This window comes from Osmerus eperlanus, chromosome 2 (genome assembly GCF_963692335.1).
Source record: "Osmerus eperlanus chromosome 2, fOsmEpe2.1, whole genome shotgun sequence".
Taxonomy (NCBI): Eukaryota; Metazoa; Chordata; class Actinopteri; order Osmeriformes; family Osmeridae; genus Osmerus; species Osmerus eperlanus.
In genome coordinates, this window is record NC_085019.1 from 262,835 (window position 1) to 287,162 (window position 24,328).

A 24,328-nucleotide genomic window follows, 5' to 3' on the forward strand; every position below is an offset into this window, starting at 1 on the left:
TGAGAATGTTTTCAACCTTCCAGAACTTTTTTTTAAAGACAATTTGTTCAGGGCTGTAGACTTGGTAATGTAATGTATTCATAAACAATAGTAATTTGTATTAAGTTGCATATACTGCATATTGTATAACTTTTATATTGTTGGAGAAAGCATCGACCCAGAGAAACTACAGAGAGAGGATCGACCCAGAGACAACATCGAGAACATTGACCAGAGAGAACATCAAGAACATTGACCAGAGAGAACATCAAGAACATTGACCAGAGAGAACATCGACCAGAGAGAGGATCAATCAGAGAGCAGTAACCAGAGAGAAACAAGCTTCCAGATACCAAACAGGTTTGAGTCATGGAGACACATCACTGTGACACCTGTAGGAAAAACGTAGCGTAATCAGCCATTTCACAACTTACATACTTCCAAGAGAGAGCTTTACAAAAAGTGCATAGGTCAATGATCATAAACAACGAGATAACCCCAAAACATTTTGGGTAGCCAAAACATGAAGCGTACATTGTGAAAAGCCAATTATGATTTTTCTTTGGAATATGACAAAAACCTATTTGGGGCATTGGCTAGATTAGTTCATTTCACAAGATTCACACCTCCAAATCAGTACAACGATCCGAACTTCCCATCACTACGAACTAGAGCTAACATGTAGAGTAGACCTAATGTTAATTTAAATCATGTAGTTCATCTTTTATTTTGAAATCCATAGCAAGCACAGGAAGTTGGTTCCGGTGTAAATACGCGCAGTGTACTTATTTTATCGTAGTACATAACTCTAATGCTAGCCACACTCATATTAGATTTAAATTCGAATTGCTAATAAGGTTTTGGGGTCTTTAACTCGACGCATAGTCTGTTTACTCGACGGTAATTAAATACCCTTGTTGGCTGGCTAGCTGACTTGAGTGGATAGTTAGCTTAGTGTTGTGCTTTATAGGTAGTTACTAGAGCTAGGCTACCGAGACTAGGAACTGACTAGCTACTGTAGCTACAGAAGCTTGCTAAAAATGACGCGACATGGGAAAAATTGTACAGCGGGGGCCGTATACACTTACCACGAGAAGAGAAAAGACACGGGTGAGTAAATATGTGCTGCTCGTGTTGGTCTTTTAGCTCTTGTAAGATTATTTTTGCAGCAGTTTTGCCTTGTCGTACTGAAACGAACATTAGGCTACTAGTGTAAGCCAACAGCTACTGTAGCAAGCACAAAGTTAGCCTAGCTCTAACTTATTTATCCACTGGGTATTAATGAAGCCTGACTATCAAAACAATTGCGCCAATTTAGTTACTATCCTATAGCTTATATCCCTGTCCTCAAGAAATTAACTGGAAACAAGACTTTAAATACCACCCCTCTTTTCTTTTCAGCGGCATCTGGTTATGGGACACAAAGTGTGCGTTTGGGCAAAGATGCAATTAAGGACTTTGACTGCTGTTGCCTTTCACTACAGCCGTGCAGGGACCCTGTTGTAACGTATGTCAAGGCTTATGGATACAACATCACACATCGTGAACCGCGAGTTGTACCCGAGGACTTTAGATATATTATAAAATACATTCATCACTGTGACCTTGTTTGTTAATGCCCACAAGACTGCACTTTTTCCTTTTTAGTCTGGATGGATACTTGTATGAGAAGCAGGCCATCCTGGAGTACATGCTTCACCAGAAGACAGATATTGCCAAGAAAATGAAGGCAAGTTTGACTCATTAATGGAATTCTTGATCTCAGTGGTGTATGTGCTCTGGCTTTACATTGGTTGAAAGTGACATGATTAGGTATGTCATTTTTGCATCGATTGTGGATGAACTAAATTGGATGAAATTGGCTTACTGCTCTCAGTCCAAGCAATGAGTGAACCAATGAAAACCTCTAAAATCAGTCAAGTTTGCACCTTGAATAAGAGGACTTGTCCCCTCCATCATGGTGTCTCTCTTCTTCCTACTGTCATGGTTTCCCTATTCCTGTCATGGTTTCCCTATTCCTGTCATGGTTTCCCTCCTACTGTCATGGTTTCCCTCTTCCTGTCATGGTTTCCCTCTTCCTGTCATGGTTTCCCTCTTCCTGTCATGGTTTCCCTCTTCCTGTCAGGCCTACGAGAAGCAGAAACAGGCTCAGAAGAGTGACAGTCGACTTGAGTCAAAGTCAGAGGAGAGGGAGAGGGCTGAGAGATTCAAAACCAGGGAGAACAGTATTGTGTCCAAGCCCATCAACCCCTTCACCTCAGGTAAGACACAGAGACAAGTGTAATTGTGTCATTGTGTAGTTGTGCAGTTGTGTGAGCAGCATTTGGTCAAGTGTGTAACCCTGCATCAACGGAATCTAATTCTTCATAAGAATGTGAGCTGATCTCTCGTGTCTCACCAGGCCTGTGAGCTGATCTCTCGTGTCTCACCAGGCCTGTGAGCTGATCTCTCGTGTCTCACCAGGCCTGTGAGCTGATCTCTCGTGTCTCACCAGGCCTGTGAGCTGATCTCTCGTGTCTCACCAGGCCTGTGAGCTGATCTCTCGTGTCTCACCAGGCCTGTGAGCTGATCTCTCGTGTCTCACCAGGCCTGTGAGCTGATCTCTCGTGTCTCACCAGGCCTGTGAGCTGATCTCTCGTGTCTCACCAGGCCTGTGAGCTGATCTCTCGTGTCTCACCAGGCCTGTGAGCTGATCTCTCGTGTCTCACCAGGCCTGTGAGCTGATTTTTCGTGTCTCACCAGGCTTGACCAAGGACGGCCAGACGGTTAGGACAGACAGTCAGAGCAACGCCAGCATCTCAGCCAGTTCTTCCATGACGGACTCCTCCTCCTCTGCTCCTGGGTCCAGCTCCTCCTCTGCTCCTGGGTCCAGCTCCTCCTCCTCTGCTCCTGGGTCCAGCTCCTCCCAGAGCCTACCCAGCTTCTGGATCCCCATGCTAACGCCTGAAGCCAAACCCACCTTACTAAAGAAACCAGTAATTTGACTGCCTTGTTTTTCTTCACATTTTTCTATTAGATTTGAATGAAAACATCAACATATTTCTCAGTATTTTCAAAGCATATAAATATATATTTTTAGGCAACAAATGTCTTCCATTGCTCGTGTATTTTATATACTGCCTGGACAAAGGGACATAAAGCAGGACATGAGAGTAAAAAGTAGTAACAGTTTAGAAGTGAGCTGGAACAGATGCTCCAGTTTGACATTAGTTTTGTGTTACCCTAAAACCATTTATCCTTTCCTCAACCCCACCATGGGGCCAGTTTAGTCCTGAACCAGGGTTGTTGTTTGAAGTAGAGTTCCATAACAAGTTTGTTGCCTCTTCTGTCAGCTAGGTCAAAATGTTCATGTCAACGTGCTCTTTGTTTGTCAACCTTTATCACTGTATTTGAGGTGTTAATGCAATAGCTCTTATGCAATAAATATTGGCAGTGGGGCACAGGTCAGTGGCTTAAATGAGAATTGTGAGGTAGGTACTTGCTTGTTTTATCTGTAGTCCGTCCTGTTAAAGGATGAGCCATGATCAAAGGTTTGTTCCTCTTCTCCCTCCCTGTCAGAGTAAGACGGTGCTGTGTCCGATGTCGGGGAGGCCCCTGAAGATGAATGAGCTCATCCCTGTGCGCTTCAAAGCCCTAGACCCTAGCCTGGACCGGGTGGCCCTTCTCACACGACAGGTCAGCAACATGCTAACCGTGTCATTACCACCTTTATGAGTTCAGCCTGAAGACGTATTAGATTGTTAAGGACAGACCTCTTCAAGCCTTATGGTGGAACTAATTCAAACATAGAACAACGACACATGCACATGCAAACACAGATGTATGTTGTAAACATGTCTCTATAATTTGTCCTTAGGAGAGGTATGTGTGTGCAGTGACCAAAGACACTCTGGGAAACAGCACCCCCTGCTCCGTCCTGCGGCCTTCGTGAGTACCAGGACTGGATCTCAGTTAGATAAGATGGTTTACTACGTCACCACGGTCATGGAAAAAAAATCCATAATAATATATATATAATAATGGCACACAGTGTCATTATTATATCATTGATATACAGTATAAATGCATTATTTCCCATATGATAAACAAAAGTTTTAAGATCAGTGACTTCATCTTCTCATGTCTTAATCTACATTGCAAATCAGTCACAAGACATTAAGGACTAAACATGATGTGACTCAGTCAATGACAGGCAGAGCCTCCATCTTCCATCTAGTACACCTGTCCTGCTCACACCTGTCCTGCTCACACCTCTCCTGCTCACACCTGTCCTGCTCACACCTGTCCTGCTCACACCTGTCCTGCTCACACCTGTCCTGCTCACACCTCTCCTGCTCACACCTGTCCTGCTCACACCTGTCCTGCTCACACCTCTCCTGCTCACACCTCTCCTGCTCACACCTGTCCTGCTCACACCTGTCCTGCTCACACCTGTCCTGCTCACACCTGTCCTGCTCACACCTCTCCTGCTCACACCTGTCCTGCTCACACCTGTCCTGCTCACACCTGTCCTGCTCACAGCTGTCCTGCTCACAGCTGTCCTGCTCACAGCTGTCCTGCTCACACCTGTCCTGCTCATACCTGTCCTGCTCTGTGTTGTGTACAGAGACGTCCCAGAACAGTCCCCAGCTCCCTGTACGTGTGCTGAATGGGACATTTGTAACTTTCCTCCCTTTCTCTCGTCCCCTGGTCTCTTGCATGCTTTGACTCTGTCACCAGTGGAGCTGTGGTGACACAGGAGTGTGTGGAGAAGCTGATCAGGAAGGACATGATTGACCCTGTGACTGGAGACAAACTCAAAGAGAAAGACATCGTACCACTACAGCGGGTGTGTGTGTGTGCAAGTGTATACATACTGTGTGTGACACCTAAGAGTTGTGTGTGTGGTCACTGCTTGCGAGGTGTAAATTGAATTTGTAATGTCTTTTTCTCTCCATTTCTTTTATTCTGTCTTGTTTTTCAGGGAGGAACTGGCTTTGCGGGCTCTGGAGTGGGACTCAAAGCCAAAGAATCAAGGCCAGTAATGCAGGTGTAAAAGACAGGTGGTGCAGGTAGAGAAGAGGGAGAGTTGGAGGAGGAAGTGGGATGGCGGAGGGTGGAGGGTGGAGTCTTGTAGATATTGATTGGGTAAAGCCAACTGTTGGGTCTTTTCTCATTTGTTGTTTTATGTACTGTAGTTATTTCATTTCATTTCCTTCACGTGGACAAATACAGATACACACACATCCACATAGTGAATCATCACTCACTGATTTGGCAACATGGTGTCTGTCCTCAATTTGATGAAAAATAAAGTTGATTGAGTCATAGACAAGTATCCTGTTTTTGTTTTCTGATCATTTTATTGCGAATGCTTATGGCCTGACCAGTTACTACTAACTCTTAATGTTTAACCTTGACTTACTTTATCATTCTGTTTCGAGGTGACGTTAGTAAATGGATGTAAGCTCGTATCACACAGTCTAACCCTACTCAAGTCAGACTGGAACCTCACTAAAGGAAGTACTCTTCCTAAAGGATTTCAGACAGGGCCTCATTTTGTCATTTGGTGTGAGTAGGTCAGGTCTGGTAGGGTCACCGGATGAAAGGTCACAGTTCATCATGCCCATCCACCACCAAGCCGCCATAGTCCGTCAAGCAGCTGGTCTTAATAAAGTCCATCTTGTCTATGATCTCAGTCAGAGCAAGGAGGCCGTCCTGAGAGGAGCCCGGCGGTTGGAGGAAAGAGTTGAAAACAGACGTAGAAGAAATCTAGTTTACTGGACAGTATCACCTTTTGATTCCATTAACATGGAACACAACCGACCTTTCACTTTAATTCTCCCATAATGTAGAAAATAACATCCAATAAATAGAGGGCTTATTCATGAAAATAATATCTTCAAAGCCAAACGTACACAAATATAAATTCAGCTGTTCATTTAAAGGATGATTGTGCTTTATGTAGGTTAATTTATTTATTTTTCAGATTAAAAACATTAACTGGTGACTAACAAATGAAAACAATTATTTTTGAATTATAAAAACCAACATGGCTTTATTTCATATTCACAGAGAGAGACATTTTCAGCGGTTCCTTTTTGTCTCCACCCTAGTAGTCCCTCTTCCCAATTGATCCTTCTCTTCATTCACAAGTGTACATACAGCAAACTAAGTGTACAGTTTATGTCTCCAGAGGAGTGTTGATTTGAACAGTGTTCCTATGTAGGCATGTGGTTCTTTGTCTGTTTCAGTCATGTGTTGTGAGCATGGTGTGTGTAAGATTTTTGGATTATAGACAGAGCTTCTGTATCTGCCAGTGTAAACATTTCTTATCGTAGCGCTCCTATTGATCTCGATTGAAATCCTTGTCCTCAAATCTGACCACTATGCTGACTCACCCTTGTGCTGATAGCAGAAACATCCCCCTCAAACCTAGTCCTAGTACATATTCAGTAACAGATTACCCCATGATGTCGATTATTTCCTAATATAAAAAATACTGTACTTCAGGTAGCGGAACCCTAATCTGGGTACCCAGACCTCCGGGGGGAGATCACTGATGCGAGGGGGGACATCTTTAGTTTAAGCCCGCCCCTTTCAGGAAGTGTTGGAGGGCTTGCATGACGTGTGTTTTGCAGATCTCCACATCCAGCAACACAAATTGTCAAAAGATAAAGCGAAAGCAGGACCCTTCCCATATGACTCATTGATAAAAATAGAAAAAAATAGGTTTGTGAGACTAAAGGAATCCCCCCCCACACACACACAACCCCACCCTCTTGCCCACAGCCCTAGCCCCCCTCATCATGTATGACCTAATGAATGACACTCAGAGCTCATCGTGTCTCTTGGTCAGGTCTTCCCCGTAATTGGTTGCCTGGCTTCCGACAAACATGTTCCAGTTGGCCAGAATTTCCTTCTTGGTTATTTTGTCATCCTGTCGCGTCCAATCACGGAGGCACGTTGCAATTCCAGCCCAACACCATTGGTCAAGGAATGGGAGCATGAAAGAAAAGTTGCATAAGAGGTAGAGTGAGAGTGAGGGGGTCACACGAGGCACAGATGCATAAGAGGTAGAGTGAGGGGGTCACACGAGGCACAGATGCATAAGAGGTAGAGTGAGAGTGAGGGGGTCACACGAGGCACAGATGCATAAGAGGTAGAGTGAGGGGGTCACACGAGGCACAGATGCATAAGAGGTAGAGTGAGAGTGAGGGGGTCACACGAGGCACAGATGCATAAGAGGTAGAGTGAGAGTGAGGGGGTCACACGAGGCACAGATGCATAAGAGGTAGAGTGAGAGTGAGGGGGTCACACGAGGCACAGATGAGGTGATGGGGGGGGGGGGGGGAAGAAAAATAAGCTTGTTATAATTACCAGGTCATTACACCTAATTATTTCCATTATGTTGATTATTAGCCGTATCAGGGCTGACAGTAATTAAACGGCTGTGTGTCGCTAGACGCGAGAGCCAGGAGTATACACCCAGGCTAATATGAAGCATTTACATTTACATTTACATTTTAGTCATTTAGCAGACGCTCTTATCCAGAGCGACTTACAGTAAGTACAGGGACATACCCCCCGAGGCAAGTAGGGTGAAGTGCCTTGCCCAAGGACACAACGTCATTTGGCACGGCTGGGAATCGAACTGGCAACCTTCTGATTACTAGCCCGCTTCCCTAACCGCTCAGCCACAATGTAGCCGATGTGTATCGGTGAAACTCACTCCTCAGGTATGTAACAGGCCACCCGCATCAACGAATAGCTAGCTTTTCGTTGGCGTAGTTGGTAGTGGTGGCGCTTGGGAAGCCAGAGGTGGTAAGTTCGAACCCAGTGCGGGACGATTTGCCCGATACCTCTGACGGAGCTTGCAAGACCACGTCTGTTACAACCTGACTCCCTGTGTTTTGTTTTTAGATTTTAACTGTATGATTTGATCCTTAAGGCTTGCCATTTAAAGCAATGCCATGGGGCTCTTTGTGGACCTAACCACATCAAATCTACTTCTGTTGTTATAGAAAGGGGACAAAAGTCATCAGATGATGTCAATTAAAGTCTCAATTACTGACAATCATGCTCAGTCATCGATTTATTCAGTGAATCATAAAAAACAATAGTTAGATTCATTTGAATAGTTCAGACCATGCTACTACCAAAACGTAAATTCTAAATGAACAAACCATACGTTTACTTGGCTGACAAGTTTGAGTTGTTTCTGAAAGGGACCCTAATATCTGTATATCCCAACAAGGACCTTGGAACAACGGCAAAGCCATGAGACTGTAGCCAATGATGAGGTCCAGTCTTCAGAATGTATGCTTGTCTTATACAGTTAAGTCTGTATAGAGGGTGTGTGCGTGTATGCACTGTTGTGTTTGTGGACACGGGAGGAGACCTACCTTATCTGTGTCTGTCTCATGGATAAGGTGCCTGGCTTCGTTGTCGGCGTGGTCGATCTCTCCTGGGAGGATCCACTGAGACACCTCACTGGCATCTAGAAATCCATCCTGATGAGACAAGACACAGTGTTATTCCTTACACACACTGAGAGAGCAAACCCAGTTTCAGGTTCCGTATCTCAGGTCATAAAGACTGCTCTCCTTGTTCTCTTAACTATCCAATGCTTTGGCCTCTCTTTCTTCCTCATATTACATTGAGGGAATAGTTCATCTCGGTACCCAGAACCCAGATTGACATGATCAGTCAACCATCATGTTTCACATTATCATGCAGATGCAGGAGGCTGTGCAGAACCTTGTTGACGTCCCTGAACTCTGTGAAGTGTGTCTTCTCAGTCCGCACCCAGTCTGGTTCGCTCTCCCCAGAGTCCGTTGTGAACATGTCACCTGGGGATGATGTGGAGCAGTGAGCCAAAGACTCAGAACCATGTCTTCACAACTTCACAGACTGTCAGACCCTACTGAGTATGTATATATACATTAAATATGAAATGTGTGTGTTCTAGACAGAGGGTACAGTGATCCAACATGAGTGAGAAACTTACCAATGTATTCGTTCAAGTCAATCTTTCCATCCCCATTCTTGTCAATGTCTTCTAGTGTCTCCTAATAACAAACAACATGTAAAAAGTTGTTCAGAGCTCCTTTTAAAGTAACTCAATGAGATGTCTGCTGATGTTGTGCAATAAGCCAGACTTCCAAGAATCATGGAAGAGGAAGGCAGCAGAGGTGTGTGCTCGTGGACCCCCCGGTGAGAGAAACACAGAGCTTGTCAGAGTTCTGTCAGTAAGCTCAAGTGTGTCTGACACACATCCCCTAACCTTCCTGTGCCCTCCACCAGACCCTCACCTGGACCACCAGACCCTCACCTGGACCACCAGACCCTCACCTGGACCACCAGACCCTCACCTGGACCACCAGACCCTCACCTGGACCACCAGACCCTCACCTGGACCACCACGCCCTTCATGTGGTCGTACTCCTCAGGGTGGAGAAAGGCTGTAAACTCCTCCCTGGTGGCGATGCCGTCGCCGTTGCGGTCCGCTGTCCTGAAGCGCCTCTCGTCTCTGGTAAGCATTGACTTATAGCTGGTCTTGTCATCCACATCATCAAACTCCTCATCTGCAGCAGTCAACATTTGGAAGGTCAAATTAAACATGTCAACATAAGGTTAACCTAGTACAGAAAAGTACTATAGATACTAGGACAGACTCAATTGGAAGGTTGATTGTGGTCCTTTGCCAAAGACTGAAGCTGGTCTATGTCTCTCACCCCAAAAAGACACAAACCATAGTACCATACAGCATTCTATAGCACCATCCAGTATAACAGCATGTAAACACACCCAGTATAACAGCATGTAAACACCCCAGTTTAACAGCATGTAAACACACCCAGGTAAAAGCCGTATGTGGTGTTCTTGTACTCCTCCCAGCCGACTCTTCCATCCTTGTTCTGGTCGTACTCCTTCCAGTGTTTGTCCACATTCTCCTCGATGTACCTCCTCTGGCGGTGTTTGATCCACTGATGCAGCTCCCTGTGGCTCACAAAGCCATCCTTGTCTGTGTCGATGCGCTCCACTATTTTCCTGTGGAGAGAAATGCTTTTTTTAGTGTTCACTCTAACAATGTTCAGATACAGTAATTGCATAGCAGCCAGTTCTGTGCACTAGGAGAGGGGACATTCCCAGGTGAATGAGGCTGAAGATCATTTGTTATTTCTACCACTAGAGGGCGAGGGTGAGAGGATCTACATTGTAATGACGCTTTCAAAAGCACAAACTGAAAGATTAAAAATAAATTAATGAATAGAGGTACATTTGAGGTAGTTGCATTGAGGTCCATCCTGATCTAAGATTGTGTTTGGAGGAACATTTCTGTCCCACAGCAAACAAATGTGATAGAATGATTTGTTGGCATAAAAACTACAGTCCCAGAGAAATTACACCGAGCCCAATGAACTACTTCTCTTTCAGTGTCAAGTAGAAGAAGTGGTGTGTGAGAGGTAAACATCTCTAACCCTAGTGGTGTGTGAGGGGGGTTTCTAACCCTAGTGGTGTGTGAGGGGGGTTTCTAACCCTAGTGGTGTGTGAGGGGGGTTTCTAACCCTAGTGGTGTGTGAGGGGGGTTTCGAACCCTAGTTTGTCTTTGCTCTCGTCGGGGCTGAGCTGGTCAAAGGTCCTGGCTTCCTCTTTTCCCAGGAAGGCCTCGTGGTCATACTGGAAACCAGTGGCATCGTCATGGTCACGGTCACTGAGGTCGCTATGGCGATGGATACGCTTCTCCTGAGCAGGCACAGCAACGGTAACTCCAACGAGGAGGACAAGTGACAAGAGGGACATGAGGGACAGCAACATCCTGAGATCTAGAAGATACTGAAAACACCAAAGATAGAAGACAGATCTATGGTGGTGAGGTGAGAGAGAGAGAGAGAGAGAGAGAGAGAGAGAGAGAGAGAGAGAGAGAGAGAGAGAGAGAGAGAGAGAGAGAGAGAGAGAGAGAGAGAGAGAGAGAGAGAGAGAGAGAGAGAGAGAGGGTGACAGCACAAGAGAATATGATTTTTGTGGATTTAGGGTGACACTAATAACCCATGCAGATAAGACATGACCTTGACTCACAGAATGAGACTGACTAAGTGTCTCAAATGTTAACAAAGTACATTTGAAAAAAAATTGAAAATCTTCATCAAATGATGAAAATACAATACAGCCTAAAGCTTGATTTAGGTAGCTAACATGTAAAGCCAGTTTGATGGTATTAGAAAACCACATAAATCTAATGGACCTAAAGGCCTTAACTTCAAAAGTATTTTTTAATTATCAGCTTTTATAGCCAATATATTTGCAAGTACAGCTGAAGGGAAAACACGTACCAATTCTTAAGTCTGCTCTCTGTCTTTCTTCTTCAGGAATAGTTGCCTGGAGTACGCGTTGGCATCCTCCCTGCCTCTTTAAATCCTACGGGAAGAGGAGGTGCCAAATTTGCTCAATCGACCATTCACAAACATGCTGACAAAACCTGATAACCAATAAGATCTCGCAAGCGGGACTAACGGAGTATGAAACATCTTTTGATTGGCTCTGAAACGCCACGTTGACACACGAACGCGCGGGGTGAAACGTTTCATAGTCGGAACGCGCATCAATATCTTTTGTATTTCAACTCCTTAAACAAAGTTTAAGTTTAGTGAACGAAGTAGGAAAATGTATGTATGAGGAATCTGCCGTCAATTATAATCAGAATGTAAAGTAGGCTATATATGGAAATTGGCCTTAACTGCAAATAGGCCTACAACCAGCTACTGAATCTAACAACACTTTCTTGTCTAGGTTTCTAATCACAACGCATATCAGCAAAACCTTGTAATTTGCATATATAAAATGTATTTGTGCAAAATAGAGAACCTTACTTGTGTGTGCAGTCTTGTCGCTTGGGGGCAGACTGGGATTGTTTTGAGCAGGGATCACGCAGCTCAGTCTGGCTGAGAGCACGCGCAATCTCAGTCTCTTCCCTGAATCCCATACTTACTTCCTGAAGGTGATTCTCATAAACATAGATTCGGGTTTAGCAATTGGTAAAATCCATACAATATGCGACCAGTGAAAAACTCCCAATGTTCGTAGATTTTATTTTTTATACTTCAGTCCAATAACTGGTGGATGTTTAACATATTAGTAGTCTACATGATTTTTGTGATATGTTTGTATCACATGTATCACATGTTCGTAACTTTTGTTGTAAGATTTTGTCTTTTTTTTATTTTTATGTACAGTTACCCTGTGTATATAAAAAATATAAATGCATCGGCCTACTTTTGCAAACGCACAGTTAATTAACGTTTTTTGGATAATAGGACATACTTTTTATATATTGCCAATAAGACAAACTATTATCCGACTCGTTTATGCTTGTTTTATCCATACAGGCTCGCTTAAAGAATGATTCGTCCTAACCAATACCTTGTTACAAAATGAAAACCTCAAAAGAATATAGGCTAACTTTTATTTTTATTATGATCTTCATTCAGTATTTGTACATATCTCTGGCTCTAACTGGTTAAAATGAGTTGGTTCAGAGTTTAAGCCCACTGTCATGACTTCAGTTGACAGAGTTGTTGTCTTGCATCACTATTAGAGGGTAAACATATCCAGGTATTTCCAGTAGCTGTGGCTACATGACTACGTGTCTGCAGTCAAATGATGGTAAATGTGACTGTTTTCATGTTAACGGAGGTTAAGAGGTGAGTATTCAGGGAGTCAGGTGCTGAGCGGTTAGGGAATCGGGCTAGTAATCAGAAGGTCGCTGGTTCGATTCCTGGCCATGTCAAATGACGTTGTGTCCTTGGGCAAGGCACTTCACCCTACTTGCTCCGGGGTGAATGTCCCTGTACTGTCAGTCGCTCTGGATAAGAGCGTCTGCTAAATGACTAAATGTAATGTAAATGTGTTCTGTGGGTCGCTGAAAACAGCAGTTGCATGGGAACTTCTGTATGCCCTTGTATTGTCTTAATGCTCTGCAGGAGCAAAACTCAGCATAACCATTGGCCCAGTCAGTGTTGGTGAAGATGCTGGATGCTTACTGGGCGCCAGACTATCATGGTTGTTTTCACTGTGTGTCTGCTACTCTTTCTTCTATTGGTTCTACTTGTACCTCCAGCTGGTTCTACTTGTACCTCCAGCTGGTTCTGCTTGTACCTCCAGCTGGTTCTGCTTGTGTCTCTCTTGCTATCTCTTTCTTTCACTCCACCCATTCCTTTACCTGTACTTCTGCGCTCAATCTGTTTCAACCTCCTTTTCTCTCTTTCTCTTTCGTTCACTCGTGCTCCCTCGCTCTCGCTCTTCCCCCGCCTCAGGCACTGTGTCTAGTTCCATGGAGCAATTGAAGGTGACAGGGGCAGTGAGAGAGGAGGGGAAGAGAGGGATGGAGGGAGGATGTGCCACACTGTAGCCTGGGGGCAACAACAGCAAAGAGATGGAGGGAGGCGGAGAGAAAGAGAGAGAAACCGAGAGATGGGAAGACAAAGCAAGGAAGAATAGAAAGAGAAGAGTGAGTGAGAGGAAATAGACAAAGTGAGCATGATGGATAGAATGGTTATTCTGGCTAGATGAATATTTCATGAGTCACATGTTGACATGGATGTAGACCCTCCCCTTTCGGAGACCCAGAGTTGATGTGGTCACGAAGGGTAAAGGATAGTCAGCATGGTTATATATGGATACATGCATAAAGAACACACACACTCGTTCATCCTCATAACCCCACATGCACACGTATACTGTGGTTTTTGTTTTAAGGGCTTGATGTTAATTTGTCCTGGCATTGTTGTCATGGTGACCCCCCCCCCAGCAGTGAAAGAGAGAGGGGGGGGCAGGGGGGTTGAGGGTGAGGGTGACAGAGAGGAACTAACAAGAGACTGAAAAAATGTGCCCTTAAGCTGCAAATATTCAACACACACACGCACATGTGTATACACAAACACACGCACACACATACACTTGCTCATGCATTTCAACATAATATCAACCAACACAGATGTTTATGATCAATATTTACTTCATTTTTTTAAGTAATAAACAATTTTATAATCACTTATTCTCTTACCTCAGTATATTTACCCTAGCAAGTGACATAGAGGGTGACAGAGACAGAGAGGGTTAGGGTTAGGGGAGGGAACGAGGGAGGGAGGGAGGGAAGGGAGGGAAGGGAGGGAAGGAGGGAAGGGAGGGAACGAGGGAGGGAGGGGAGGGGAGGGAGGGATGGAGGGGAGGGAGGGAGGGAGGGAAGGGAAGGGAGGGAGGGAGGGAGGGAAGGGAAGGGAAGGGAAGGGAGGGAGGGAAGGGAAGGGAGGGAGGGGAAGGGGAGGGAGGGAGGGAGGGAGGGAGGGAGAAGGGAGAAAGATCCGTCTTGTCAACCGGAAATAAAAGATGTTGGCACCCTCCTTCTCTTCCACCCCTCCTCCCCTCCTCCCATTTCATTTTCGTCTGCCCTCCTTGCCCCCTTTTCTTCTTCTTATCTTCATCAAATGAAGTCACCCCCTCTTGTTTCAGACCATCTGCCCCCCCTCTTGTTTCAGACCATCTGCCCCCCCTCTTGTTTCAGACCATTTCTATGTCTTTACAAGTAGTAGGATTTTAATTAAGCAATAAGGTACGAGAGGCAGTACTTTATCGCCAATAAAGTACGTGTTCAAGGGTGTTGTTAGGCCCGACGCGCAGCGTCCCCTGGAACACGTACTTTATTGGCGATAAAGTACTGCCTCGAGTACCTTATTGCTTTTATAATACGGTTGCCAGCGAAATTATAAATAGTAAATAAATAGTAAGCTGCCTTTCAGCACAAAATAGTTATAGACAAGACAACAAACATTGTGTATCGCATTTCAGTAGCCGAGAGAAAATAGTCCCTGTAAACAGTGGCTGTTGCTATGCAACGGACAAACAGCATTGTGAACTTCACGTTTGTTAGCCTAGCTAGCTAGCTAGATCTCGCAATTGACTTTGCTCATTTCATAAAAGCTGCCTTTAAAATAACAACAATGACAATGGGACACTTTCATTTATAAGTTTGCTTATATTGATTTGGATATTTCCACTAATTGTGCATCCATGGAAAACGTTTCTCATGTCCCCTTCGTCTCTGATGACATCGCTTTCGACCACTCTTGCTCACTCTTGCTCTCTCATCTTCGGCTAACCACTCATCAAAAGTTCTTCCCCCCAAAAGATCGAAGTTAAAATGAAACATGTTTGCTTACTGTTAATCTTGAAATGACAACAAAATGACAACGACAACCAAGTGACAACCAAGTGACAACAAAAATTACCAATGACAACCAAAAATGTAACCGTTATTTTAAGTGCGCACTAATATGGAACGCTCCATTTTAAGGCAAATGTAAACAGGCGTACTGTAAACACCTGTACACCGTACAGTACTTTATGCTCAATAAAGCACACCCCGTGACTCACTCTCAACCAATCAGAATGCTTGATTTCAACCACCCGTATTATAATAGCATTTTTGTAATACATGCTTCAGTGAATTTAACTTGGATCTCATCACAGGAGCCAATTACAGTTTTAACCCAATATCTAAATTCCTTTCATTCTCTTTACTTCGTAATGATCCACTTTGATGTAAAAATTATTATTAAAAAACGAAACCAAAAAAAGTAGAGCTAAAAAGATCATGCCTTACATTGTTGAAGAAATGTAGTCCTTTAATTTGTTGTAAGTGCTTTGCATGTGCACCATGTGAAATACCAAATCCTGATGATTGTCAAGAAGAATTTACAAATAATTTGTGGATTCAATTTGTATTTTGTTAACAAAAACATAGACATTCATAGAATAATTATTTAATATTAGATGTTTATCATAATATGTACATTTTGCATTTTAACTTTAGATTAAAAAAGTGTATTAAGACAATGAATAAAACTAATTAGAAAGTGAGTGACAAAAGGTCAGTTAACACAGTTTAAACTATGATTTGTTTTCAAAGTAAGTTTACGGACCTTCTCAGTAGCAGGCCTATGTATATTTACAGTGAATATAGTTTCAAAGGCTTAAACTTTGGAAATAGCTGACGGCTGTGAACCAGATGATAACTAGTTACATAGCTGACGCCTGTGAACCAGATGATAACTAGTTACATAGCTGACGCCTGTGAACCAGATAATAACTAGTTACATAGCTGACGCCTGTGAACCAGATGATAACTAGTTACATAGCTGACGCCTGTGAACCAGATGATAACTAGTTACATTTTCTTAAACTGAAATAGTCTTTTCTCTTTTTTGTCTTTTTTTTGGTGTGTCAAGGCTAACGCTAACCCCTGTGTCAAGGCCTCTCATTTTCTGGGCTAATCCAATGAAATATGCAAATGCAACGTGCCATGTCACCATAGTGACACAGTGGGAGGAGACAAAGTGCAGTCAGAGAGGACACATGCCAAACATGCAGTGGTACGTATGTAGTGTGTGTGCTGTGTGTGTGTGTGTGTGTGTGTGTGTGTAGTGTGTGTGCTGTGTGTGTGTGTGCATGCCTGTGTGTGTGTGTGTAGTGTGCGTGCTGTGTGTGTGTGTGTGCATGCCTGCGTGTGTGTGTGTGTAGTGTGCGTGCGTGCTGTGTGTGTGTGCATGCCTGCGTGTGTGTGTGTGTGTGTGTGTGTGTGTGTAGGGAAGGGCTGTCTTGATCCAAAAAGTGTTTTTACTGACTGGTCTGTAAAGATAAGGTGTCCATTGTTTGCAGACATGTTGATTTGAAACTAAGAGGCGTCTTGTGTGTGGTTGGCATATAACAGGCTCATCTATTCAACTCTTTAAAATGTTTCAGTCCAAAGCTACACTATTCGACCCCAAGACAAACCACCAGTACATGTTCACTTTTCAATTAATCTTTTAAATCACATGTGCTATCATAGGAATCTGCCAAGAGAATAATATTTCTGAAGATCTAATCAGTTTAAGCAAGAGAGACCAATGAGAGTGGATTGTTTTCTCCAAATACGTTTTCAACATTTTGGTGAGAAACAACTCATTAGTGCTATAGTGTATATGCACTATTTCAATATTGTTAGGAGTACCTCATACACACAGTTTTAAACTGAAGTCAAATATTAGCAAACAATTTGCCCCATTCATCTGTTTAGATGAAATACTGATGTGCTTTTGTTGGTACCAGTCAATGTACAACAGCGGTAGTTAGTTCTTGTAAGCATTTAGGAATACCATGTCAACGTTTTCAACTGGGTAATTTACATGTTTTTGTATTGCTTCTTTCTTCATATGAATGAATATATTTAATCTCTTTATGAATCTCTTTCTCTATACCTTTGGAACCCCCTCTACATCACTTAATACTCTCTCTCTCTTTCCCTCTCACTTCATCACCCCTTTTCCTGGCATTAAGTCCAGACCTGACACTGACACTGAGTCTGTATGTCATCCTCTCTCCCTCCCTTGCTACTCCCCCCCCTCCCCCTCCCCCCCCCCCTCCCCCTCCCCTCTCCCGCTCTACCCATCGCTCTGAGGACCAGAGTGCCTGCAGACGGGCTGCTCTCTGGCCCACTTCCCCCTCCCCTTTCTCCTCTCTTTCGCTCTGTCTAACTCCATCTCTCTCTCTCTCCCTCTCTCTCTGTCTAACTCCATCTCTCTCTCTCTCCCTCTCTCTCTGTTGGTCTTCGCTCTGTCTAACGCCATCTCTCTCTCTCTCTCCCTCTGTCTAACTCCATCTCTCTCTCTCTCTCCCTCTCTCTCTGTTGGTCACTTCTGTTCTCGCTGTCTTCTTATACACACACAGAGGCAGCAAAATAGAGTCAAGAGGAGTGGGATGAGGAGAAAGTAAAAGAGGAAGAGGAGGAGGAGAGCCCTGGAAAGAGAAGGAGGAACGTGAGAAACCATCATCCTCTCAGTACAAGGTGAGTGGTCTTCGCTTAAACTTGTCAGTCCATCACCACAGACGAGGCAAGTGAAGTCTGTGTACAGACTGAAAGATAGAGAGAAACATACTGTGTACTAAAATGTGCAAAACAAAAAGTTGTTGGTTCAAATCAAGATTTGAGAAAGCAAAGATGATGGCCAGTGAATAAGTAATGTTTATAGTATTCTATTTTTTTGTTTGATTATGTTAATACACAACCCAACCTATTTGACCTTTGACTCATGGTGAGGCAGACAAGACACAGAGATGCACCCATCCAGGGACATGCACGAGCACACACCAAGCTACGCTGCTCTGTCTCTCCACTTCCTCCTCTCTCCTTTCTGCCTCTTTCCTCCTCTCTCCTCAATACACTGCATACACAGAAACTCATGTTGTTCATGAGTTTAAATCACAAAAACAAACAAACTATAAGGTTTTTTGGGGGGGAAGCCCCTGCTTTACTCCGAACAGACAACAGAGTGATGATGATGTTCCCCCATCATTACAGAGTACACTTGATGATGTTCCCCCATCATTACAGAGTACACTTGATGATGTTCCCCCATCATTACAGAGGTGATCTGTGTTTTACTTGATATCACTTTCCTTGCTCGACTATAATGGATTTATTATGGCTAGGCAGTGAACGGTTCTGGTTGCTCATTTCAACCAGAAGTCAGATATGTGTTGATGTATTTCAGTCTCTCTGTCTCATGGTCAACATGTGAAGTGCCACGAGGATCTGGGACAGAAATGTGCCGCACTTGTGCAGTTTGAATGTCTGTTTGAGTTTGTGGTTATCTGAACCTGCACTGATGTTCACTGGAAAACTTTAGTACTTGTACAATAATCTGTGTTTTGATCCTAATTGGTTAAACTGTGGGTTTTTAATTTCCTCTATGTATTTATTTCCCTAATATCGCCAGGGAGGGGAGTCAATAAATGTTCTTGTCACTGTATGAGTTTACAACACTGCATATACTGTATCTAAAGGATCTGTATCTCTATGCTGTGCATTACAGTTAGATAGTGTGTGGTGATGTATGGTGACTGTGTATCATTAGTGTCGTTAGTGTCTTCCGCTGGGCACACGCTAAGTAATGCTAGTCGACAGTCTTACTCTCTCCTTTCATGCGTGTGTGTAGGGTCAGTGTCAGAGTGGAGCTCCTAATTACCCCTGTGATTGTAATGAACTCTCTTTGTGCCGCCGTAGGACGCTAATGCACAAGTGCCTGTCTTTGTATGTGTAGATGTGCCTGCGTCTCTCAGGTCCTGCGTGTACAGGAGTAGAACTCCATATCTTCACATCCGCCTTCCCTCCATCCATCCATTTATCCTTCTTTTCATTAATCATTTCACTCTTCCTCCCCCCTAATACACTCTCTGTTTCTCGCCCTTTTTCCAACCCCCACTCTCTCTCCCCCTTTTCACTCATCCTTTCTCCCAAACCTTGTAGTTGTGTTCGCGTGCACTAATTGGACAATCAAGGGGTCAGGGGTCAGAAGCAGAGAGGCTGTGTGCTTATGAAGGGGAGAGGTCATGAGTGAGAAGCTCACCATGTTGAACCTACAGAGCAATTCCAGCTGGACTGGAACACACAACTGGTACCATCAACCAAACCCCCTCCCTCATCACAGAGCAGGTGAGAGAGAGCATGTGGAGAAGGATTGTTTGTATGTGTGTGCATTTGTGTGCATCTAAGAAGGTGTATCAGGGTGTGTGTGTGTATTTGTATAATGTTTGTGTGTGTGTGTATGTGTGTGTGACCTTCTCAGTGTGTGCTTGCATGTGCAGTCAGCTTGGGGTGGAAAATCACACAGATGACTGGACAGAAACAGAGGCTCACAATACTCACACTATCCACACACACACATGCTAAACCACACTATCCACATCCAAATACACACTCAACAAACCAGAGTTAGACAGTGATAGTACAAACATGAAATTACATAATTTGTCTTTCCTTCTCACTGAAATCTCTCCCCCTCTCTCCTCACACCAAAGATGCTTGTTTGGTGGAGGATGTAACCGTGGGGATTGTGGGAGGAGAGGGCGTGCAGAGGGACGAGGTGGATGAGTCTCAGCTCCACCTGCAGCTGAAGCGGAAGCTGCAGAGAAACCGCACCAGCTTCACCCAGGAACAGATCGACGCGCTAGAGAAAGGTTTGACTTGAGCATCCCATGAAATGTATATGAGAATACGATACCATGAAAGTTTGTGGGCCCCATAGATGGAAAGGTTGATGCAAACACAGAGTAGTCAAGTAGCAAGCACAGGGACATTCCATTTACTCACACACTAGCCCCCCCACCCCACACACACAACTATTCTTTCCACCTTGCAGAATTTGAGAGGACACACTACCCAGATGTCTTTGCCAGAGAGAGACTGGCAGCCAAGATAGACCTGCCAGAGGCTCGCATTCAGGTAATGTCTTTTTCCTCTGTGAGATGATCTTATACTGCCCCCTGATGTCAATGTTGTAGCATGACAGCTATGAAACAAGATGATATAACAGAATAAATAAAACTGTAGATATACTTTCTCCTTGGTGTTAGCTATACACATTGCAATGATCAGTTGAACCCAACACTCAGTCTCATCAAATGTTTTAGGTCAAATGGAATGTTAATCCACTTCTTTGATTACATTACAGGTGTGGTTCTCCAATCGGAGAGCCAAATGGAGAAGGGAGGAAAAGTTGCGCAATCAGAAGAGGTCTGGGGGCGGGGCCTCCTGCTCTGCTCCTCTCAGACCCCTCTCTGCTCCTCTCAGCACCTCTTTCAGCTCCAGCGGCTATCACTCTCACCATGGCAACTCTTCAGGTATGACTCACATTTTGATGTGTGTGCGTGTCTAATATTTTCTGTATTCCTCCACATATGTGGTAGTGATGTGCAGCTGTGTGTGTGGCAGGTTCGATGCACAGTCGTGGTGACCCCTCTCTCTCAGGCTACGGCTCTCTGGCAGTCTTCTCCAACATGCAGGTAGGATCTGCTGGGGGGGGGGTGCAGGTAGGATCTGCTGGGGGGGGGGTGCAGGTAGGATCTGCTGGGGGGGTGCAGGTAGGATCTGCTGGGGGGGTGCAGGTAGGATCTGCTGGGGGGGGGGTGCAGGTAGGATCTGCTGGGGGGGTGCAGGTAGGATCTGCTGGGGAGGGTGCAGGTAGGATCTGCTGGGGGGGGGGGGGGGTGCAGGTAGGATCTGCTGGGGGGGTGCAGGTAGGATCTGCTGGGGGGGGGTGCAGGTAGGATCTGCTGGGGGGGGGTGCAGGTAGGATCTGCTGGGGGGGGGGTGCAGGTAGGATCTGCTGGGGGGGGGTGCAGGTAGGATCTGCTGGGGGGGGGTGCAGGTAGGATCTGCTGGGGGGGGGTGCAGGTAGGATCTGCTGGGGGGGTGCAGGTAGGATCTGCTGGGGAGGGTGCAGGTAGGATCTGCTGGGGGGGTGCAGGTAGGATCTGCTGGGGGGGGGTGCAGGTAGGATCTGCTGGGGGGGGGTGCAGGTAGGATCTGCTGGGGGGGTGCAGGTAGGATCTGCTGGGGGGGGGTGCAGGTAGGATCTGCTGGGGGGGGGGGGGTGCAGGTAGGATCTGCTGGGGGGGGGGTGCAGGTAGGATCTGCTGGGGGGGTGCAGGTAGGATCTGCTGGGGGGGTGCAGGTAGGATCTGCTGGGGGGGTGCAGGTAGGATCTGCTGGGGGGGTGCAGGTAGGATCTGCTGGGGGGGTGCAGGTAGGATCTGCTGGGGGGGGGTGCAGTTAGGATCTGCTGGGGGGGTGCAGGTAGGATCTGCTGGGGGGGGGGTGCAGGTAGGATCTGCTGGGGGGGTGCAGGTAGGATCTGCTGGGGGGGGGTGCAGGTAGGATCTGCTGGGGGGGGGGGTGCAGGTAGGATCTGCTGGGGGGGGGGTGCAGGTAGGATCTGCTGGGGGGGTGCAGGTAGGATCTGCTGGGGGGGGGGTGCAGGTAGGATCTGCTGGGGGGGGGTGCAGTTATGATCTGCTGGGGGGGTGCAGGTAGGATCTGCTGGGGGGGTGCAGGTAGGATCTGCTGGGGGGGTGCAGGTAGGATCTGCTGGGGGGGGGGGTGCAGGTAGGATCTGCTGGGGGGGGGGTGCAGGTAGGATCTGCTGGGGGGGTGCAGGTAGGATCTGCTGGGGGGGTGCAGGTAGGATCTGCTGGGGGGGTGCAGGTAGGATCTGCTGGGGGGGGGGTGCAGGTAGGATCTGCTGGGGGGGTGCAGGTAGGATCTGCTGGGGGGGTGCAGGTAGGATCTGCTGGGGGGGTGCAGTTATGATCTGCTGGGGGGGGGTGCAGGTAGGATCTGCTGGGGGGGTGCAGGTAGGATCTGCTGGGGGGGTGCAGGTAGGATCTGCTGGGGGGGTGCAGGTAGGATCTGCTGGGGGGGGTGCAGGTAGGATCTGCTGGGGGGGGGTGCAGGTAGGATCTGCTGGGGGGGGGTGCAGTTATGATATGCTGGGGGGGGGGTGCAGGTAGGATCTGCTGGGGGGGTGCAGGTAGGATCTGCTGGGGGGGTGCAGGTAGGATCTGCTGGGGGGGGGGTGCAGGTAGGATCTGCTGGGGGGGGGGTGCAGGTAGGATCTGCTGGGGCGGGGGTGCAGATGTAAAACCTTGGTTGATTCCATTTCTTCTGTTCAAATCTGTCATAGTTTCATATAATGTTCCGATCCTCAGAGAGCTGGGACAAGTTCACTGTGAAATGAAACCATGATTCTCCAGCTCCCTCTAGTGGAAGTGATTATTCTACTCTGGTCAAATAAAATAACAGCACTTGGCTGTAAACATGACTCACAATAATAGTTTTACAACCCAGTGGATTGTGTTGATAATTCCTATCATCCTATTATATCATATTATAAAAAATATATAATTAATCTGACATGTAACTGGCTTTTTGACAAGCATTTTATTTTTTATTTTGCTGGAATTTTCTTGTTGATAAATTATTAAATTAGAGTAGATTAGTTATGACTTCATTGATCATCAAGGAGACATTGCACTATTACTGAAACAGTAACAATGGATATAAAAAGCGAGATTCCAGAGATGTTCTGAAGCCTCAGTAATCTCCACACTGTCATGATGTTGGTTGATGTTCAGAAACACTTTGTGTTACAGTAAGTAACCCTGTATATTATAAGGTATATAACAAATATTTTACAGTTTTAAAGTATATTATGTGTGCCGAGATTTGATGGTTTGGAGTTATGTGTAAAAGCAGCTGTGGTCCTCGGGGCTGGTCTCTCTCAATCTTTCTAACCATTATCTCTTTTTTTCTCCTTCCATTCCTTTCCTTTCCTATCTCCTGTCATCATGTCTCTCTGTCCAGCCGCTGTCTCCCCAGTCAGCTCCTCTTACTCATGCATGCTCCCCCCCCCCCCCCCCCTCAGCCCCACCCCCCCACTGACACGCAAGTTTGACTCCTCTCCTTACCCTTCCCCTCTCCTCCCTCCCTCTCACTCTGCCAGCTCCAGCTCAGGTGAGTTTCTACACCATAGAGTTTCTGTGTGTTTTTTGTCTTTGTGTAGCTGTGTGTTTGAGCACACAATGCGAGTGGCTGTGTGCATCTGTGTGTGCATCTGTGTGTGTGTGTGTGTGTGCATCTGTGAGTGTGTGCATCTGTGTGGTGTGTGTGTGCAAGACACACAGGCTGATCATATGAAGGGGCACAAGGTGTGCCCAGAAAAAAGGAATCCATCTTCTTTTTAGCTTCTTTAAATAAACAATGTCAACAAAGTCCCTACGTTAGAAAAGGCATTAATTGGTCAAGCCTCTTGGATTGAATTCCTTCCTGTGTGGCAGATGTATAGAGCATTCACCAAATAAGGGTTTTTACTTATCCAGATAATACAAGCTTGTCATTGATAGACCATGCTGGGCAGACATTCAGTAGAGGTTTTACACCTCTGACGTGTCACATTTGTATTTGTGATTATTCACCCCATCTCTCTCTTCCTTCTACTCCATGCACCCCATTATTCTCTCTCTCTCTCCCTCTCTCTCTCTCTCTCTCTCTCTCTCTCTCTCCCTCTCTCTCCCTCTCTCTCTCTCTCTCTCTCTTCCTTCTACTCCATGCACCCCATTATTCTTCTCTCTCTCTCTCTCTCTCTCTCTCTCTCTCTCTCTCTCTCTCTCTCTCTCTCTCTCTCTCTCTCTCTCTTCTCTCTCTCTCTCTCTCTCTCTCTCTCTCTCTCTCTCCTCTCTCTCTCTCTCTCTGTCTCTCTCCCTCTCTCTCTCTCTCTCTCTCTCTCTCTCTCTTTCTGTCTCTTTCCGTCTCTCTGTCTCTCCCTCCCTCTCTCTCTGTCTCTCTCTCTCAGGCTATCTTTCTCCTGGAGTGTCTGTACCGGTACCAGGAAGTGAGCAGGATTTGGGTCAGTACTGGACCAGACTGCATTGAGACGAACACTTTTATTATTCATCACAACATGGCTCTGGATGCTAAATGGAAACCCACCAGCAA

The 24,328-nt window shown here is 45.6% G+C and overlaps 3 protein-coding genes across 4 annotated transcripts; 2 read left to right on the forward strand and 1 right to left on the reverse strand.

Moving 5' to 3' along the window:
* The first annotated feature begins 689 nt into the window (after positions 1-689).
* Positions 690-5,296, forward strand: nosip (nitric oxide synthase interacting protein). The gene is made up of 9 exons (XM_062484677.1): positions 690-1,089; positions 1,381-1,486; positions 1,627-1,708; positions 2,105-2,240; positions 2,722-2,954; positions 3,538-3,654; positions 3,836-3,906; positions 4,699-4,807; positions 4,943-5,296. The coding sequence occupies exons 1-9, from the start codon at positions 1,020-1,022 to the stop codon at positions 5,012-5,014; spliced, it is 996 nt and encodes a 331-aa protein (XP_062340661.1). The 5' UTR covers positions 690-1,019; the 3' UTR covers positions 5,015-5,296.
* Positions 5,297-11,379, reverse strand: rcn3 (reticulocalbin 3, EF-hand calcium binding domain). 2 transcript variants are annotated; one of them, XM_062484653.1, is made up of 8 exons: positions 11,306-11,379; positions 10,559-10,838; positions 9,818-10,011; positions 9,373-9,545; positions 8,969-9,029; positions 8,719-8,810; positions 8,364-8,471; positions 5,297-5,676 (listed from the first exon to the last, which is right to left on the reverse strand). In XM_062484653.1, the coding sequence occupies exons 2-8, from the start codon at positions 10,777-10,779 to the stop codon at positions 5,569-5,571; spliced, it is 957 nt and encodes a 318-aa protein (XP_062340637.1). In that variant the 5' UTR covers positions 10,780-10,838; positions 11,306-11,379; the 3' UTR covers positions 5,297-5,568. The 2 variants fall into 2 exon arrangements, with proteins under 2 accessions (XP_062340637.1, XP_062340647.1); XM_062484663.1 differs by having other exon boundaries at positions 10,559-10,825; positions 11,295-11,379.
* Positions 11,380-17,753: 6,374 nt separating this feature from the next.
* pax10 (paired box 10) lies at positions 17,754-22,606 on the forward strand. Its single transcript, XM_062478283.1, has 7 exons — positions 17,754-17,842; positions 19,304-19,489; positions 19,855-20,013; positions 20,196-20,278; positions 20,508-20,676; positions 20,768-20,838; positions 22,598-22,606. The coding sequence occupies exons 2-7, from the start codon at positions 19,387-19,389 to the stop codon at positions 22,604-22,606; spliced, it is 594 nt and encodes a 197-aa protein (XP_062334267.1). The 5' UTR covers positions 17,754-17,842; positions 19,304-19,386.
* The last annotated feature ends 1,722 nt before the right edge of the window (positions 22,607-24,328 follow it).